The sequence below is a fragment of the Solanum tuberosum genome, unplaced genomic scaffold (genome assembly GCF_000226075.1).
Source record: "Solanum tuberosum cultivar DM 1-3 516 R44 unplaced genomic scaffold, SolTub_3.0 scf00105, whole genome shotgun sequence".
NCBI classification, from domain to species: domain Eukaryota; kingdom Viridiplantae; phylum Streptophyta; class Magnoliopsida; order Solanales; family Solanaceae; genus Solanum; species Solanum tuberosum.
The window spans coordinates 1272492-1290836 of NW_006239031.1; the positions used below are offsets into that span (position 1 = coordinate 1272492).

The 18345-nt window shown below is 33.3% G+C and overlaps 5 protein-coding genes across 5 annotated transcripts; 1 reads left to right on the forward strand and 4 right to left on the reverse strand.

Moving 5' to 3' along the window:
- Positions 1-281: 281 nt before the first annotated feature.
- Positions 282-1112, reverse strand: LOC102601828 (putative elongation of fatty acids protein DDB_G0272012). Its single transcript, XM_006349372.1, has one exon. It carries the CDS (start codon positions 1110-1112, stop codon positions 285-287), a length of 828 nt encoding a protein of 275 aa, XP_006349434.1. The 3' UTR covers positions 282-284.
- A 4062-nt stretch (positions 1113-5174) lies between these two features.
- On the forward strand, positions 5175-5971 carry LOC102580751 (uncharacterized). Its single transcript, XM_006349321.2, has one exon. The coding sequence runs from the start codon at positions 5282-5284 to the stop codon at positions 5732-5734; it is 453 nt and encodes a 150-aa protein (XP_006349383.1). The 5' UTR covers positions 5175-5281; the 3' UTR covers positions 5735-5971.
- Positions 5972-6050: 79 nt separating this feature from the next.
- On the reverse strand, positions 6051-7794 carry LOC107060945 (fatty acyl-CoA reductase 3-like). The gene is made up of 3 exons (XM_015309562.1): positions 6702-7794; positions 6426-6553; positions 6051-6254 (listed from the first exon to the last, which is right to left on the reverse strand). The coding sequence occupies exons 1-3, from the start codon at positions 6957-6959 to the stop codon at positions 6107-6109; spliced, it is 534 nt and encodes a 177-aa protein (XP_015165048.1). The 5' UTR covers positions 6960-7794; the 3' UTR covers positions 6051-6106.
- On the reverse strand, positions 7015-8614 carry LOC102602162 (probable fatty acyl-CoA reductase 5). The gene is made up of 7 exons (XM_015309516.1): positions 8536-8614; positions 8335-8438; positions 7975-8105; positions 7809-7909; positions 7515-7707; positions 7267-7428; positions 7015-7174 (listed from the first exon to the last, which is right to left on the reverse strand). Exons 1-7 carry the CDS (start codon positions 8612-8614, stop codon positions 7015-7017), a joined length of 930 nt encoding a protein of 309 aa, XP_015165002.1.
- Positions 8615-11279: 2665 nt separating this feature from the next.
- On the reverse strand, positions 11280-14577 carry LOC102581089 (fatty acyl-CoA reductase 3-like). Its single transcript, XM_006349322.2, has 11 exons — positions 14289-14577; positions 14039-14133; positions 13838-13941; positions 13483-13682; positions 13317-13417; positions 13021-13213; positions 12782-12943; positions 12607-12688; positions 12208-12477; positions 11990-12117; positions 11280-11873 (listed from the first exon to the last, which is right to left on the reverse strand). Exons 2-11 carry the CDS (start codon positions 14115-14117, stop codon positions 11726-11728), a joined length of 1467 nt encoding a protein of 488 aa, XP_006349384.1. The 5' UTR covers positions 14118-14133; positions 14289-14577; the 3' UTR covers positions 11280-11725.
- Positions 14578-18345: the final 3768 nt, after the last annotated feature.

Genomic DNA, 18345 nt, shown 5'->3' on the forward strand with positions numbered 1-18345 from the left:
GGGAGGAGGGCGGGGGGGGGGGGGGGGGGGGGGGAAATGATAATCATATGCACTCAATCTTTGTTTATTGAACTTCAGACTTTCAAATAAACTTAAGTTCCACTCTCAGTACAACCAACTTTGTATATGTATATATTTATATGAAGTTCACTAATTAATTAATTTCCAATCCCTATAGAATTAAAAAAATACAAATATACTCACTGTTTAATTTATAACCAACCACACTATATAGCTCACAAAGTTACAATATATGTAATTATACTTTTATTTGATGAGTCTCTTCATGATGTTTTCTTGGCATAGGTCTTGAAGTGAAAGTTGAGAAAAAGTGCTAAAAGTGAAACATTAAAACAGAAAGTGTAGAACCAAACATCAATTCCAGAGCACCCAAACTCACTTGTGAAGTGATAATATATCACTGCCCCAAAACACACAAAACAAAACATGAACTGACCAATTTGTATATTAGTCACCAATTTCTTCCACCTTGGCCTTTTTCCAATAGCAAATAAGAAATAATAAGCATACATTAGTACATGAACCGAAGCATTAGTGATCACCCCAACATGCCACATGGATTGCCCAGTTGCAACACCAAAATAACAAAAGAGTGGCACCAATGCATGGTGGTACACGTGGAGGAACGAGAGTCGTCGAGATCTCGACCTACTTAGTAGGATCAAAAGGGTGTCTAAAAATTCAAGAATCTTGGAAAGATAAAACACGTAGCTCCAAAAAACAATGGGTCCTTGAAGAAGGGCATTTTCGTAATTTAATCTATTATAACAGATGATCCAATTCCAATCGTGGACGTTGGCGGCCATCTCGTGGATGACTGAGACACCGCATCCAACGACCATGATAAGCGAGAGGATACAAAGGACGAGGCTGTGGGTGGCGGTGACACAACGGAGGGTGGCGGTGGAAACGATGGGAAGGAGTGATGGAAAACGGAGAGATAGTAGAGTGAAAGACAAGTAAATTAAGATCGATAATATTGGAAATAACAAAGTGGCACCAAAAGTTTGTCCATGCTTAAACTCAAATTGACTAATAATTGGGTGGCCAACTAGCCAATAGTGGACTATATTGGTGTCAAGATCTTTCATTATTTTTTTATGATATAATAATGAAGAGATCGATGTTGTAATTATATAATATGGAGAAGGAATATATATATATAGGTCTTTGGATAAGATTATAACAAATAGCTAGAAATTGGCGCCAACCATTTTATTATTGTTTAAAGTTGCCTAATTACATTGTATCTGCCATTATATAGAGTCTCTGATGGATTTAAAATTAATTTAGACAACTATTTAGTAGGTGCTTACACTACTTATTACTGTATATAATTTAAATTATTATAACTCTAATTGCATTGAATGATGTTGTACTTGTGTGGAAAATTAGGAGAAACGATTTGGTTACGTGAATACAATTCTCTTTTAATACTATAATATATTTGTTAGTTGTATTTTGAGAGAATATCTACGTACATGTAAATGTGAGATTTATAATTTTAAAATTAAGACCAATAGATAAAAATTTTAAGGCTTTAAATATAGAATTTAATGTGTGTGTCAAATTGTTATATGTTATCCTTGTGTGTTTGACATGCATGTTCAGCTACTAATTAATGATATATTTTGGGCATCATATGGGTGTGTTTGGTATGAAACGAAAATATCTTTTTGAAAAATAAGTGATATGCTTATTTTTTTTGTTGGTGTAATTAATAAATAAATAGAAAATATTATCACAAAAATATTAATTTACATATAATTTAGACAAACATTATGGAAATATATACATGTGAAATGGGGATGGGGTAAGGGTGCGTGGTGTTGTGGGCTGGGGAAAAACAATTGACATAAAATATTACACTTATGAAATTTATTTTAAGAGATTTTTTCTTTCGATTTGGCAATCGGCACTGTAATATGTTAGTATCATCAAGTTTCCTAGAGGATATTTACAGATAAGTTTTTTTGTAGCATAAAATTTATAATTTAGAAAATAAAATACGTAATATTAATTAGGATAAAAATTCCTTATATGGTGGCCGGTGGGAGATTGAATTAATGACTTGCCAAACTTTTGGTAGAATCTGCTCAAACCACTGGTGGCACACGTGGAGGAAAAAGAGTCGTCGAGATCTCTACCTACTTAGTAGGATCAAAATGGTGTCTAAAAATTCAAGAATCTTGAAAATATAAAACACGTAGCTTCAAAAAAAAATTGGCTCTCGAAAAAGGATATTTTTGTAATTTAACCTATTATAACAGATGATTCAGTTCTAGTCATGGACATGAGAGCCATCTCGTGGATGACTGAGACGCCGCATCCAACGACCATGATAATCGAGAGGATACATTAGATGAGGCTATGGATAGTGGTGAACCGAGGGAAGGTGTACGGTGGCGGAAATGATGGGAAGGAGTGATGGAAATGGAGAGATAATAAAATGAAAGACGAGTAGATTAAGATCGATAATATGGGAAATAACAAAGTGGCACCAAAAATTTGTCCATGCTTAAACTCAAACTGACTCATGATAGTTGGGTGGCTAACTAGCCAATAGTGGACCATATTGGTGTCAAGAATATTTTTCATTATTTTTTATGAGATGATGTCAAGAATAACTAGCCAATAGTGGACTATTTGGTCATCAGTAATGCATGGGTTATACGGGTGGGTAGTGGGTTAATCAGGTCGATGGGCGGATATGGATGTTTGGATTTAATAATTGATCAAATTGGGTCCCTTAGTAGGATTGCATTACGTATCCCTATTTGGTCTTCTGTTAGAGTGAAGGGCAAATATGCTCTAGTTTTTGAACGGCAGGGGCACCAACGTCCAAAAAGTATGACGGAGGGTATTTGTATACTATTTACGATAGTTCGAGGATATATTTGTCCTTTTTCCCTTAAAACATAAGTACTTCTTTATGTTTAATCAAAGATTTTGAATTCGAGTGATGAGTATAAAATCGCTTTTGATAGGAAGTATTTTATCGCAGGATAGAAATTCGAACTTCAAAATGGATATTAAGCACCAAATGGAAAATCAAAAGAATACACTATAAATACTTTAACAAGACAACAATTTCTACTGCACAGATCAGTACTTGCAACCTGAGAATATCTAATGTACAATTATTTACATCATGAATTTAATCCTGTTAATTTCCTTCATCTTTAGTTCACACTTTTTTTTTTATTTATCTCAAACGCATTCTCTCGATTGTGGTCTAATTCATTTTCTTGAGATTACTTTGAAATTATTTTGTGAATGAATTTCGATGAGACTTGAATTCATGACTTGGGTGTGATTATAGTAGTGTAGCATGACCTAATGTTGACAAGAGATTAGGGCCACTAGTATTTATTCGATTTCAGCAATAATTTTTCGATGTAATTGGCCACCTCGAATAAGCAAAATTATAAATCAACCCACCCACAAAATTGTCCGTGGGGGATGAGGATTGATGGCTTTGACAAAAACGCAACATTTCTGGCCCACTTCAGTACCTCCCTCATTATTAACATATACATTTAGGATTCGTTTGTTTATGCGATATGAAATTATGATCTAGAAATATAAAATCGTTTAATCATGCGATATAAAATTATGATCTGAATCATAATTTGAAATTATGAGATAAATTGAAGTTCTATTTGGACACGTAATTTAAATTTTTTGTGTTATATTTTTTCTTATGAACATAAAAATCTCATAAGTGGTAAAACTATTAAAATTGTCTCAACTCTTTATACAATCTTACCAAATAAGTAAAAATTTATAAAATCTCATAATACACTATCACAAACTATTATAAAAAAAATATACACATTTATTGATCAAACTTTAATTTAATAAAAAAATATTGAAAGTTATGACGTACTAGTCTTAATATAATCATCTCCACATAGTACGGACAAATTTTTCACTTTGTGTTGGTGTTTATGCATTTTAATATTAAAATTTAAATATTAAGTGCATATATTAGTGAGTATAAGTTGACAAGAATGTGGTCATTATCTTGGTGTAATTCTTGTAACCACTATTGTCATGATCTACCACTAATTTCACTCATTATATCTTGTAACTTATGTAACCTTTGGGCTATTCATTTACCCAATTTACTACTCATTATCTTCCTATTCATTGCAAGGAAGAATTGTTCACCTATAAATAGTGGTGTTTCTTCCTTTGTGAAGTGGAGGTAAAAAAAGATGAGGAGTGTGGAAAAATATTGTAGTGTGTAGTGAGGGTAACTGTAGGGAAAGAGAGAGTTGACACAAATAAAATATTCTAAGTCTTCAACTATATTCACTATACAAACAAAAGAGTAATTACATGTTGAAGGAAGGTGTTTTTTTTTGTAGAGTTTTGGACTCTTCAACTAATTCAAAGTTGTTTGAGTTGTACGATGTTATTGGGTTGTTGTATCTTGGAGGGGACAAGTCAAGAGTATTACCGTTGGATCTGTATAGATTATGTTGTAGTGAGCTTGAATCTCCTTAAAGAGAGCGAGATATCCGCACCTCAGCCTAAAGATTTGATTATTCATTTTTGTCATTTTATTTTCAAGTGTAATATTTTGTATTTGTGGTATATTACACCTACACTTTGAACTTACATTTTTTGATCACATGACTGAAAAGACAAACCAACACTGCTATTTTAAGCCATTTATTGGTTAATTTGATTGGTAAATAAATTTGATATAAAATAATGAATTTTATTGAATATAAATGGTAAAGTAAGAATTGATTTGAAGTAATAATAAGTTTTATGTTAGTGAGAAGAATCGTTATATGAGATATAAATGATTTTAAAAGTAATGATATAAATTATAAACTTTATTTACATATAAAATAAATGGTTAGTACTTAGTAGATATAAATGTGAGGTTATTTTTATAAAATATAAACTCGTGAGTCAATATTTGCATGTTAAAAATCTCAAATCATGATAATTTTCAAATTACGCTTTTTGAAGAATTTGAAATTTCATGTCATAATATGAAATCACATGTCCAAGTGTATATGAAATTGCATGTCCAAACGCTACTTACTCTATCGTCTTTGTTGCGTATTAATTTTATTTGGGATTAATTTGAATTCGTGTAAAAGGAAAAAGTTACTTCTCGTATGAAATTCAACTTAACCGTTGGTGTGCTTTCAAGGACCCTCATCTGACATTCCTTTACCAAATAGGTGTTCCTGTTTCAATCATTTTTCTCCATCCCCAAATTCTAGAAGAAAAAAAAATGGAATCTCTTTTTGCTCAATTCGCCATTCTTTCGGAGCAAGCTCTTTGTGACAAGAACTTCGATCCGTACAATATAGAAGATGATCTGATGAAGCTCTTTGAAGTGGAGGCTTACAAGGCTTGGGCAGCCATGGAATTGGATCAAGAAAAAGAAGTTGAAGAAGCTGAGAATTTCATGAAAGAAGCAGAGGATCATCTTAATACTGCTATGGAAGAAGCCATGGATGAATTTCGCCGATTTGAAGAGGAAATGAATGAGATGGCTAAATCTGAGTATGATAGCCTTGTGAGTGTTGCTGAAAGAGCTAGAAATATGGGGAAAACTATGGAGAAAGTGGCTACAATTGCTGCAAAAAAGTATATTGAAACTGCTGTTAACTCTGCTGGTGCTTCAATGAAATCTGCTTTTAAAGCAATTTCTTCTCACTCTAAAAAGGTTCATCCTTCTTAACAGATCTCTCCCTAATTATCAATTTGGACTACACTTGCTAAATTGTGTTGGATTATAAATGCATAATAAGTATTTAAAGTTGTTTTCTAATGAGCTGAGCTGAGGGTATTTCGAAAACAGCCTCTCTAGCTACATTCTACTCTCTCCCAGACTTTCACCTGGTATGTTGTTGTTGTTGTATTCTAATTAGCTATATATTCTTCTGATAAATAAAGTAGCATAAAATTATTCCTTCAATACTATTACATATAAATTATAATAATCCGAATAGTTTATTGAACTGATTAAAAAACAACATAATGGAATTTAAGCAGCAACACAAGCTTTTATTTGGAGGTAGAAAACTTCCTATATTCAAATAATTCTGCTTTCTTAGAAAATGTACTTTACTAATCCGGGTGTGTGAGTTTCCTTCAAGTATTTATCCCACTGAATGGTTGTCGGATCAAAATTGAATGTATCATCTGCATTACTTTCTCTTGTTGCCATTCGCAACATTTCAGCATTCGTATCATCGAAACTGGGATAAATCAAGCATGAATGTTGTTAGAGTATCAATTAGGAACAAATTTAAGTTTGATCATTCAGTTTCCACTAGTATAGTATATCAAACGTTACATCGAGGTGTCTAAATCAATATTAACATAGAATTAAGAGGAAGGAAGGAAGGGGCATCAAATTATAAACTCACATTCCTTTGAAGAACGCGTAAGGCTTGTAGAGTTCAGCTAGTCGAATGGTATGATTGATCCTTCTTTGTAAGTTTGTGTGATGGATTTGCAAATGTTGGCAAAGTATGAAGTTTGCCCACTTTAATATCTGAAACATGTTAAAATGATAAACTTAGCTAGTGGTAGGCCATCAATGCTGAAGTGTATGTCAACATTCATAAACACCTTTGTATTCTTTTTCTATTCATCGCTCCTGCCTATCGGGATCTTTCTCTCTTTTACTATGCAAAGCTAACCTTTAATGATGGCATGTAGTGGATTACTATGTATTTGTGAAGGCTATCCATGCTATCCAGTAAGTGAAATTTCTTCACTTTGACTGGCTTTCCTCTTTTGTCAATCCATGGATTCTTCTTGAAGTAATCAACGCCAATTCGTATAAAATCATCAATTTTAATTTGATTCCTCCTAGACGAGGTAGTATGGTAAACAGCTATACGGGAAGATGGATTTCGATGGGCTACCATAGCCGCAATGACTGAGTTTACGACCATATCATCTAGGCAAAATTGCAAGATGGCATTAAGGAATTAGTAAATACTTACGAACTCAAAATGTAAGTAGATGAACTGATTTATACCAGCTGACATAAGGTACACTATATATACATATGACTGACTCACATACCACATCTGTTATGGTTTCTCTGCCACCCATTGCAAGTTTCTGTTTTCCTTTACCATAGCCAACAATGAACGTGTCCATGGTTCTGTGGGAGGAAGAAACAGATTATATTGGTTTACTAATAAGAATTACTCTCCTTTAATTTCCTTGTGTGCTCAAATGGTTTATAATTATTACCTCATTCCTTCAATCCATCCAGGGAATGGCTCCTTGTAGGTGCTCAATATAATTGTTGGCCGTAGAATTATGAGTTGGAGATCCTCCTTGAGGTGTCCCAAAAGCATCTCTCCCATTGATTTTGTGAATGAGTATGTGTTTGGCCATCCATGTAGCCTTACCCTGAAGAATCATATATATATATACTTGTCTTGAATGAATAGGACATATTGGTTGATGAGATAGATTGATTTTATGAATCGTTTTACCTCTCAATACCTAGAACTCTCATAGCTAGTGTAACTTCTTTTTCAGTGGCATTTCTATCTTGAAGGTCCTTTAGTGCCTCCTCTACCAACTTTTGCTCCACGTCTATGTCTAAGTGAGAGCTTCCATTAAGCATCTCACCGTAGTTCAATGGCTTCTGTAGTATCAATCCTTCCTTTTCCCCACAAACATAGGCTGAAAAGAACCAGTCCTTCTGCTAAAGTTAATACGCCCAAAGAAGTCGCATGATAATGAAATTTGGTTAAACACACACATATATATATGATGGAGCTGACCTGTGCTTACATGGAGAAGCATCATAAGTTTTGAACATTGCTTGGAAAATTTGAGAACATGCATGGCACCCAATACATTGGTCCTTATTGCAGTATCATAGCTGAAAAAATATGGAATAAACTTTTTCGTTCCAATTTAAGAAAAAGAATTTCATTCTTTATGTACCTTTCATCAAATCTAGTTGTTGCAGCTGAGTTTACAATTATGTCTATTTCTCTGCACATTTCATCTTTCAGCTCAGAATTTATCCCCATACTATTACAAGCTATATCCCCTGCAACTGGGAAAACTGTCTTCTATAAAGTTATGTAGGTTGGCGCCCAACTTCTCCCTCAGAACTCCGAACAGATTAGTTTTTATAACCTTCACTTAAAACATCATATTGAGCAGTGAACTGTGATAATCTTGAATTCTCATGTGGTAATGCATGATTACGGACGTGTAGTCTAATGTGCTAGCTGCTATTATTTCTACTGCTGCTGCATACAATCATATAGGAGTAGTAGTCTGGTAGTATATATATACATCGTTGTTAAAGCGTTGTTTAGCTGAAATTGAATCTGGAGCTCTTATTAGCAAGTAGAGCTTCTTCACATTTGGTTGTACTCTGAGTATCTTCTCAGTGAGAACTGCAAGAATTTTCAATAGGAGCAGTAGCAATACTAATATTATTCACAAAGCACTATTAGTTCAACCGTAAGGGGGAGAGAGAGATGGAGAAATTACTCTTTGCAAGGTAGCCCGTTGCACCAGTGATGAAAATGGTCTTTCCCTCGAGAAACTGCTCAATGCAGCACGATTCCATTGATGGAGAATGTGAGCTAGAGATGAAGGAAATTAATAATGTAAATATATACACATTAGATATTATCGTGTTGCAAGTACTGGAAAAGTATGTATTGTAGGGAAATTATACTGGAAAACTGAGTATTACATTTGCACATATACAAAATCACCTGGATTTTCAGTTACATACCAAATATTCAACAAGAAAGTAATGTAGGTTATCTGTGCAGTAGCAATTGTAGTCCTGTCCAACTATTTATAGTGAATTACCAGAGTCTTATCTTGAGATAGGCAGTACTAGTTTTTTTCCCGATTTCTCATTGGTACGGTGTCCGGTACTCAATTTGGGGCAGACTAATCCGGATTCGCGCCATACACAAGGCTCAAACTTTGATTAATAATGGAGTAACACTTATCACTCCACCACAATATTAGGGATGACAGTTCTAGTTTTACTTAGGTGCAGTTCAATAGTGGAGCTAGCTAGTGCCTAATGGCCTAAATCTAAATCTTAATAAAACATATGAAATATATCTAGTAAAATTTCACCTTATTCTTCAGTCTTCTTGAGAAGCAAAATTTATTACTTTATTTTGTTTTAGTTATAATCAATCTCCTCTGTACTAAATTCCTTCCGATTGATCATATATACTCGATCAAATTAAATTTTCTTAATTGAGACATTGTTGATCCTATCAGGTAAGATCTTATCATTTTTTTAATCTTGAAAAGATTCTTTAAGTTGAGGTTACAGTTACAAAATCTGTTAATATTATCTTATAAGCAATATAAGTATATGCTCAGAGAATAGTCAAGTCTTGTTATCTGATTGAGTATATTAATTAAAGTATTAGTACTATATATGTATGTCTTACTTATAAGCAGTAACAATTTAACACTTCTAATTCCTTTAAAGAAGTCTAGAAGTCAATGACAGAGATTGTAACTCCTGAATCCTGATTCCATGTTCAAAACCCCTTGTCAGCGAAAGCAAGGAGTTTGTCTTCTGGGTCGAGCTCGTCACACCGGGCTTGCCTAGTGCGGGTTACCTCTCTTGTGTGATTTGCGAGCTATTGCATAGAAACGAGAATTTTATCTTGTATGCACCCAAAGGATAGCAGACTAGCAGCGGTAAATTTTCCTTGTCATTAAAAAATTAAAAACTGATTCATTTCTATTTGTCAACAAGACTTTGCACTCCTTTACAGAATAATGAATAAAGTGCATTTTTATTGTTAATGCAAAACAATTAGTTTAGGCAGATTCTACCAAAAGTTTGGCAAGTCATTTAGTATCTCTCTGTTACTTGTTCATTATTTTAAAAATAATTTTTTACTTTACTTGTCATTTTTCATATAAGCAACTGGAAAATTGAGTATTGCATTTGCACATAAACAAATGTAGGCTATCTGTGCAGATAGTAATTGTTGTCCTGCCCAATAATTTATAGTGAATTACCAAAGTCATATCTTGAGATAGGCAGTACTAGTTTTTTTGATTTCTCATCGGGTGTCCAGTACGAATTGTGGGGGTCGATTAATCTGGATTTGCAATGAAAAGTGGGGTAAAATGGTCACTATTAAAGGTGACTCCATACTAGAGCTCAAACCCTGAGACTTTTAATTAAAGATGGAGGTGTATTTATAACTCCGCCGACCTTAGGGGTGGCAGTACTAATTTAAGTTTGGGACCGATAACATATGGTCCCCACCAAGCAACTCAATAATGGAGGTGCTTGTTTACTTTCACGCTTCCTTCGATGAGCGTTTAAGGCCAGGGGCACTCCTAGCATAGCTAGTGGCCTAAATCTAAATCTTAATAAAACACCTTAAACTTATTTAGTAAAATTTTACTTTTTATCTTTATTGAACTTTATTCTTCAGTGTAATTTTTTAGTTATTTTGGTTATAGTCAATCTCTTCTATAATTCTGCTAAATTCTTTTCCAATTGATCATATAGCCAATTTATTTATTTTTTCTTGAGACATTGTTGATCCTCTCAAGTAAGCTGCTACGAAATCTGTTAATATTATCATATAAGCAATATAAGTATTTAGAGAAGAGTCTAAAGTCTTGTTATCTGATTGAATATATTAATATATATATATATATATATCTTGTAACAATTGTTTCTATAATAAATAATATACATATTTATTATTAATGCAAAATAATTACAATAGGATCTCATATGACAAACAGCTTAATGCATTAGAAGGTCAGATCTAGAGCCCAATGGATAACAGTAGTTTAGGCAGATTCTACCAAAACTTTGGCAAGTCATTAATTCCATCTCCCATTATTCCAATATCATGTTGATTAGTAGTAATTAATTAATTACTAATTATAGTACATAGAGGGTAATATAAGAATCATTGACAAATCCAAGTTTTGAAAGTTGTCTATGTATTCTAGTTTGCCTTAAACATGTAAATTCATTTTTACCATGTCCTTTTTCTCATATAATTTGGCACTTAAAGAGGTATATTTTGAAAGATTTAAAACACAAATTGTTTAATTTATTTAATATTAGAAAAAAGTACTACACTAATTAGTAATTACCCAATATATACACTACTATTAAGATGGGAAATGGGTGGCTGGCTCTCTCTAGTGTTTCAACTTTTGTTTACACAAGACACAAGTTTGCTTGATCAAGTCCCCTCTTCCCTTCCAATCCCCAAACAAATTGTGTTGAAGTTTATCATTTGTTGGACTTGGACATATGGTATTGTCATACAAATAAATCTTGAGTTCCATTTTCTTTAGCGTGGAATATTGATACCTCCGTAATTGACACATAATTGAACACAAAGAATATTCATACATAAAAATAATTCAGTTAAATAGTTTATTGAACGGATTAATGGAATTTAAGCAGCAACACAACTTTTTATTTGGAAATATCCATTTTCTTTGTTGTTTTCTAATTAGCTGAGCCGATAGTCTTTCGGAAATAGCCACTACGGTACATTGTTGTTGTCTAATAGCTATATATTCTTCTGATAAAGTAAGTAGTAACATAGAAGTATATTATTACATTGCAAATAGTTTATTGAACGGATTAATGGAATTTAAGCAGCAACACAAGTTTTTATTTGGAAGTAGATAACTTCATTATTCTACTTTCTTAGAAAATGTACTTTACTACTCCGGGAATGTGAGTTTCCTTCAAGTATTTATCCCACTGAATGGTTGTCGGATCAAAATTGAATGTATCATCTGCATTACTTTCTCTTGTTGCCATTCGCAACATTTCAGCATTCGTATCATCGAAACTGGGATAAATCAAGCATGAATGGGTGTTAAGAGTATCAATTTGGAAAAACTTTTAAGTTTGATTAATTAGTTTCCACTAGTATAGTATAGTATATATATCAAATAATAAACTTACATTCCTTTGAAGAACATGTAAGGTTTGTAGAGTTCAGCTAGTTCAATGGCTTGATTGATCCTTCTTTGTAAGTTTGTGTGCTGGACTTGCAAATGTCGGCAAAGTATCAAGTTTCCCCACTTTAATATCTGAAACATGTTAAAATGATCCTTCATAAACACTTTTGTATTCTTTTTCTATTCATCGGGATCTTCCCTCTTTTACTATGCAAACCTAACCTTTAATGATGGCATGTAGTGGATTGCTATATATTTGTGAAAGCTATCCATGCTATCCAGTAAGTGAAATTTCTTCACTTTGACTGGCTTTCCTCTTTTGTCAATCCATGGATTCTTCTTGAAGTAATCAACGCCAATTCGTATAAAATCACCAAGTTTGATTTGATTCCTCCTAGACGAGCTAATATGGTAAACAGCTACACGGGAAGATGCATTTCGATGGGCTACCATAGCCGCAATGACTGAGTTTATGACCATATCAGCTGGAATCTAGGCAAAATTGCAAGATGGCATTAAGGAATTAGTAAATACTTAGGAACTCAAAATGTACGTAGATGAACTGATTTATACCAGCTGACATAAAGGTACCCTATATATACATATGACTGACTCACATACCACATCTGTTATGGTTTCTCTGCCACCCATTGCAAGTTTCTGTTTTCCTTTACCATAGCCAACGATGAACGTGTCCGCGGTTCTGTGGAAAGAAAGAAACAGATTATATTGGTTTACTAGTAAGAATTACTCTTCTTTAATTTCCTTGTGTGCTTAAATGGTATATAATTATTACTTCATTCCTTCAATCCATCCAGGGAATGGCTCCTTGTAAGTGCTCAATATAATCGTTGGCCGTAGAATTATGAGTTGGAGATCCTCCTTGAGGTGTACCAAAAGCATCTCTCCCATTGATTTTGTGAATGAGTATGTGTTTGGCCATCCATGTTGCCTTGCCCTGAAGAATATATACTTGTCTTGAATGAATAGGACATATTGATTGATGAGATAGATCGATCTTATGAATAGCTTTACCTCTCAATACCTAGAACTCTCATAGCTAGCCTAACTTCTTTTTCAGTGGCATTTCTATCTTGAAGTTCCTTTAGTGCCTCCTCTACCAACTTTTGCTCCATGTCTATGTCTAAGTGAGAGCTTCCATTAAGCGTCTCACCGTAGTTCAATGGCTTCTCTAGTATCAATCCTTCCTTTTCCCCACAAACATGGGCTGAAAAGAATCAGTCCTTATGCTAAAGTTAATACGCCCAAAGAAGTCGCATGATAATGAAATTTGGTTGAGAACACACATATATATAAATGATGGAGCTGACCTGTGCTTACATGGAGAAGCATCATAAGTTTTGAACACTGCTTGGAAAAATTGAGAACATGCATGGCACCCAATACATTGGTCCTTATTGCAGTATCATATCTGCGAAAATATGGGATAAAGTTTTTCATTCTAATTTATGAAAAAGAATTTCATTCTTTATGTACCTTTCATCAAATCTAGTTGTTGCAGCTGAGTTTACAATTATGTCTATTTCTCTGCACATCTCATCTTTCAGCTCAGAATTTATCCCCAAACTATCACAATCTATATCCCCTGCAACTGGGAAAACTTTGTCTTCTATAAAGCCATGTAGGTTGGCGCCCAACTTCTCCCTCAGAACTCCGAACAGATCAGCTTTTATAACCTGCACTTATAACATCATATTGAGCAGTGAACTCTGATAATCTTGAATTCTCATGTGGTAATGCATGACTACGGTCATGTAGTCTAATGTGCTATTATTTCTACAGCTGCTGCATTCAATTATATAGGAGTAGTAGTTTGGTAGTATATATATACCTCGTTGTTAAAGCGTTGTTTAGCTGAATTTGAATCTGGAGCTCTTATTAGCAAGTACATCTTCTTCACATTTGGTTGGACTCTGAGTATCTTCTCAGTGAGAACTGCAAGAATTTTCAATAGGAGCAGTAGCAATACTAATATTATTCACAAAGCACTATTAGTTCAACCGTAAGGGGGAGGGAGAGATAGAGAAATTACTCTTTGCTAGGTAGCCCGTTGCACCAGTGATGAAAATGGTCTTTCCCTCGAGAAACTGCTCAATGCAGCACGATTCCATTGATGGAGAATGTGAGCTAGAGATGAAGGAAATTAATAATGTAAAGATTTATACATTAGATATTATCATGTTGCAAGTACTAGAAAAGTATGTATTGCAGGGAAATTATATTGGAAAACTGAGTATTACATTTGCACATATACAAAATCACCTGGATTTTAAGTTACATACCAAATATTCAACAAGAAAGTAATGTAGGCTATCTGTGCAGTAGCAATTGTAGTCCTGTCCAACTATTTATAGTGAATTACCGAAGTCTTTATCTTAAGATAGGCAGTACTAGTTTTTTCCCCTGTTCCTCTTTGGTGTCTGGTACTGGGTCGACTAATCCGGTTTCGCGTCATACACAAGGATCAAACCCGAGATCTTTAATTAAAAATAGAGTAACACTTATCACTCCACCACAATCTTAGGGATGACATTACTAGTTCTAATCTTAGGGATGACAGTACTAGTTTTAGTTAGGTGCAGTTCAGTATTGGAGTTAACTAGTGCCTAATGGCCTAAATCTAATCTTAATAAAACATGTGAAATATATCTAGCAAAATTTCACCTTATTCTTCAGTCTTCTTGAGATGCAAAATTAATTACTCCATTTTTTTTTAGTTATAATCAATCTCTTCTGTACTAAATTCCTTCCAATTGATCATATATTGCCAATCAATTTAAATTTTCTTAATTGAGACATTGTTGATCCTCTTAGGTAAGATCTTATCATTTTCTTAATCTTGTAAAGATTTTTTAAGTTGAGGTTACTGTTACAAAAACTGTTAATATTATGGTATAAGTAAATATAACTATATATTTAGGGAAGAGTCAATGTCTTGTTATCTGATTGAGTATACTAATTAAAGCATTAGTACTAAATATATATGTCTTACTTATAAGTAATAATATAACAATTTAACACTTTTGGAGTTGTTTGGTTTGAATAATTTATGATGAGATTAGTTATGATGAGATTATTTATGATTGAATAAGTTATGATAAGATTATTTTTTATTAAGTGTTTGGTTTGTTGTATTCCAAAATAATAAATTTTAAGAACAATTTATTTGTTTACAAAAATGTAAAAAGTGACGTATAAAACAGGTTTAAAGAGATATTTTTGTTATTTACTTATTTTATCCTGGATTACATACCACCCAAGGGGAGGGATAACTTATTCCGTACTAATTATTAATCTCGGGATAAGTTATCTCAGACTTTTCAACCAAATAACAAATTAAGTGACACTATAATTTAACCTCATGACTCTTTGGTATTATCCTTCACACCAAATAACCCTTAATTTCTTTGAAGAAATCTAAAAGTCAATGAGAGAGATTGTTACTCCTGAATCCTAATCCATGTTCGAAACCCCTTGTCAGCGAAAGTAAGGATCTTGCCTTCTGGGTCGAGCTCGTCATATTGGGGTTGCATAGTACGGATTACCCCTTTTGTGTGATTTGCGAGCTATTGCATAAGAACGAGGATAGCAGTGAATTTTCCCCGCCATAAAAATAAAATAAAAAATAGAAAAACTGATTCATTTTGTCCACACAAGACTTTGCACGCCTTTTCAGAATAACGAATATAGTGCATTTTTATTATTAATGCAATAATTAGTTTAGGCAGATTCTACCAAAAGTTTGGCAAGTTACTATTTGCCAAATTTCTCTGTAACATGTTCATTATTTAAAAAAATATTTTTTTACTGTACTTCGTCATTTTCCATATATATAAGAAAAGATGTTTATTATTTTTCATATTGTACGTTTAATATTAATTATTTATTTCTTAAATAATTTTTTAAAAATTTAATACTAAATATCTATTAATCAGAATCATATGATAAAATAGTCATATTGATTTATTTATTTTAATAAATATACAAAATTTAAATATAACAAATAAAAGTAAAAAGGGGAACTACATATTGTGAGGGTAATGTTATTGACAAATCCTTAAGTTTAGAAAGTTGTCTATGTAGTCTAGTTCGCCTTAAATATGTAAAAGTCAACTTTTACATGTCATAAAAAAAATTTCTCATGTATAATGGCAATTAAGAACCACATTTGAAAGATTTAAATACATTTTTTTTTAAAAATCTCTAATTGTTGAAGAAAAAAAATTACTAGTACTACTCCTTTATTTTTCTTCTTATTCAGCGTTCAAAGTCCGGAATGGAGTATCGATTAAATCCGAATTGCACACTATAAATTTGGGTGACACTCCCAACAAGATTTTCTCCATACCAATTAACATTAGATATTATCATGTTGCAAGTACAGGAAAACTAGGTATTGCAGGGAAATTATACTAGAAAATTGAGTATTGCATTTGCACATAAACAAAATCACCAAATTCCGTCCAATAATTTATAGTGAATTACCAAAGTCTTATCTTGAGATAGGCAGTACTAGTATTTTGGGTTTCTCATGCGGTATCCGGACTTTGGAGGTCGATTAATCCGGATTCGCGACGAAAAGTGGGTAATTAAAATGGATAGTGGCTCTGTACCAGAGCTCAAACCTGAGATATTTGCGAGGCTTGAACACACAACTTTAAGAAACTTTTGCAACCCATTAACCACTGGACTTATCTTTTCACTTGTGTCAAGGAGTGTCAATATATATATAATTTGACCCCGTAACTTTCCGGCAAAGGAATATCGCTTGACACCCCTTGGCCAAGGGTGGGTCTACCTCTGGATGGTGGAGTATTTATAACTCCACCGTCCACACCAACCTTAGGGGTGGCAATATTAGGTTAAGTTTGGGACCGATAACGGATGGTCCCATCAAGTAGCTGCTTGGCGCTTGCTTACTTTCACGCTTCCTTCGATGAGCTACTTAAACCTTAAGGCAAGGGGCACTCCTAGCATAGCTAGTGGTCTAAATCTTAATAAAACACCTCGAACTTATCTAGTAAAATTTCACTTCTATCTTTTTATTGAACTTTATTCTTCTGTAATATTTTAGTTATTTTGGTTAGGTGGAATGGTCTGATGAACCCTCCTACTTGTATGGGTTTGTATTCTGAACACTTCTACTTAATCATTTGTCAACTGAACCCTTAAACTCAATTAAAATGAGACTTTTAAACTCTTCCACCTATGTGTGTAGCTCACTCTCCTTTACATAAAGACATGTCATATCCATGTCACATATAATAATGTCATGTCATAATTATCCTAATAAATATTTTTTATTATATTAACCAAAATTAAATAAAAGGCAAAAAAATAAGTTTCTATTAAAAAAAATATTTAAAATTGATATTTCTCTTTGATTTTCTGCACTTCCCCCAACCCTCAACCACAATCAACAGGAATTGATTTCATTTTTAGGGTTTGCTATGGTTCTTCTTTCTCAGCTAGCGATGTTCTTCGTTGAACATCTTTGTCTCTCACAAATAAGCTAATGAGTGACAAGAGGAAGGTTGGTGCTCTATTCGTGAGGCTTGTTTCGGCTGTTTGAAATTGAATTTTTCTATGTGAAGAATAAGACTAAAACGCTTATAACAAATCAAACGAAGCTTGAATGTTGAAAGTTTGTTCATCATGTGAATCATCATGTTCGCTTCCAGGAATAAAAAGATGAAGTGACCAAGTTTGTGCCAAATCTTCCAATTTTTAGCTTCTACTTTTGCAGCAGCTATTAGTGAAATTAGAGAATAGGACCTTTGGCTCACTTGTGAGCAATCACTAAAGTTTGTTGTTAAGTTTTGTTTATGCAATTTTTCTGGAAAAAAAAAACCGGAGTCATTGACGACGGAGGTTCAATGGAAGAAATTGGGAGGAGATGTAGCGGAATAAACGGGAGGGTTGGGCACTTTTGTATTTTTCTTTTTTCTTTTTATCATTTTTCAAGTAAATTCATGTTTTCATTCGCTTTCACAAGTGTGATACCACGCTCTATAATTGACTCAGCAAAACAAATGTCACGTAAGCTCGGTCAATGGTCAGAGGGTTTAAAAGTTTTATTTTAATTGAGTTTAAGGGTTCAATTGACAAATGATTAAGTAGAAGTGTTCAGAATACAAACTCATACAAGTATAAGGTTCATCAAATCATTTCGCCTTTTGGTTATAGTCAATATGTTCTATAATTCTACTAAATTCTTTTCCACTTGATCATATAGCCAAATAATTTAATTTTTTTAGACATTGTTGATCCTCTCGGTAAGCTGTTACAAAATCTGTTAATATTATCATATAATAAAATATAAGCCATATAAGTATTTAG

Bases quoted from the DNA above. Each gene is read 5' to 3' on its own strand.
- LOC102601828 (XM_006349372.1), bottom strand. From the start codon at position 1,112: ATGAAAGATCTTGACACCAATATAGTCCACTATTGGCTAGTTGGCCAC.
- LOC102580751 (XM_006349321.2), top strand. From the start codon at position 5,282: ATGGAATCTCTTTTTGCTCAATTCGCCATTCTTTCGGAGCAAGCTCTT.
- LOC107060945 (XM_015309562.1), bottom strand. From the start codon at position 6,959: ATGGTCGTAAACTCAGTCATTGCGGCTATGGTAGCCCATCGAAATCCA. The intron at 6,554-6,701 runs GTTAGCTTTGCA...AACATGTTTCAG, and splicing joins ACTACATGCCATCATTAAAG to ATATTAAAGTGGGCAAACTT. The intron at 6,255-6,425 runs GTGAGTTTATAA...GATTTATCCCAG, and splicing joins TACGCGTTCTTCAAAGGAAT to TTTCGATGATACGAATGCTG.
- LOC102602162 (XM_015309516.1), bottom strand. From the start codon at position 8,614: ATGGAATCGTGCTGCATTGAGCAGTTTCTCGAGGGAAAGACCATTTTC. The intron at 7,910-7,974 runs GTACATAAAGAA...ATATTTTTTCAG, and splicing joins ACAACTAGATTTGATGAAAG to CTATGATACTGCAATAAGGA. The intron at 7,429-7,514 runs GTAAAACGATTC...ATGATTCTTCAG, and splicing joins AGAGTTCTAGGTATTGAGAG to GGTAAGGCTACATGGATGGC.
- LOC102581089 (XM_006349322.2), bottom strand. From the start codon at position 14,117: ATGGAATCGTGCTGCATTGAGCAGTTTCTCGAGGGAAAGACCATTTTC. The intron at 13,214-13,316 runs GTCAGCTCCATC...GATTCTTTTCAG, and splicing joins GCTTCTCCATGTAAGCACAG to CCCATGTTTGTGGGGAAAAG. The intron at 11,874-11,989 runs GTAAGTTTATTA...GATTTATCCCAG, and splicing joins TACATGTTCTTCAAAGGAAT to TTTCGATGATACGAATGCTG.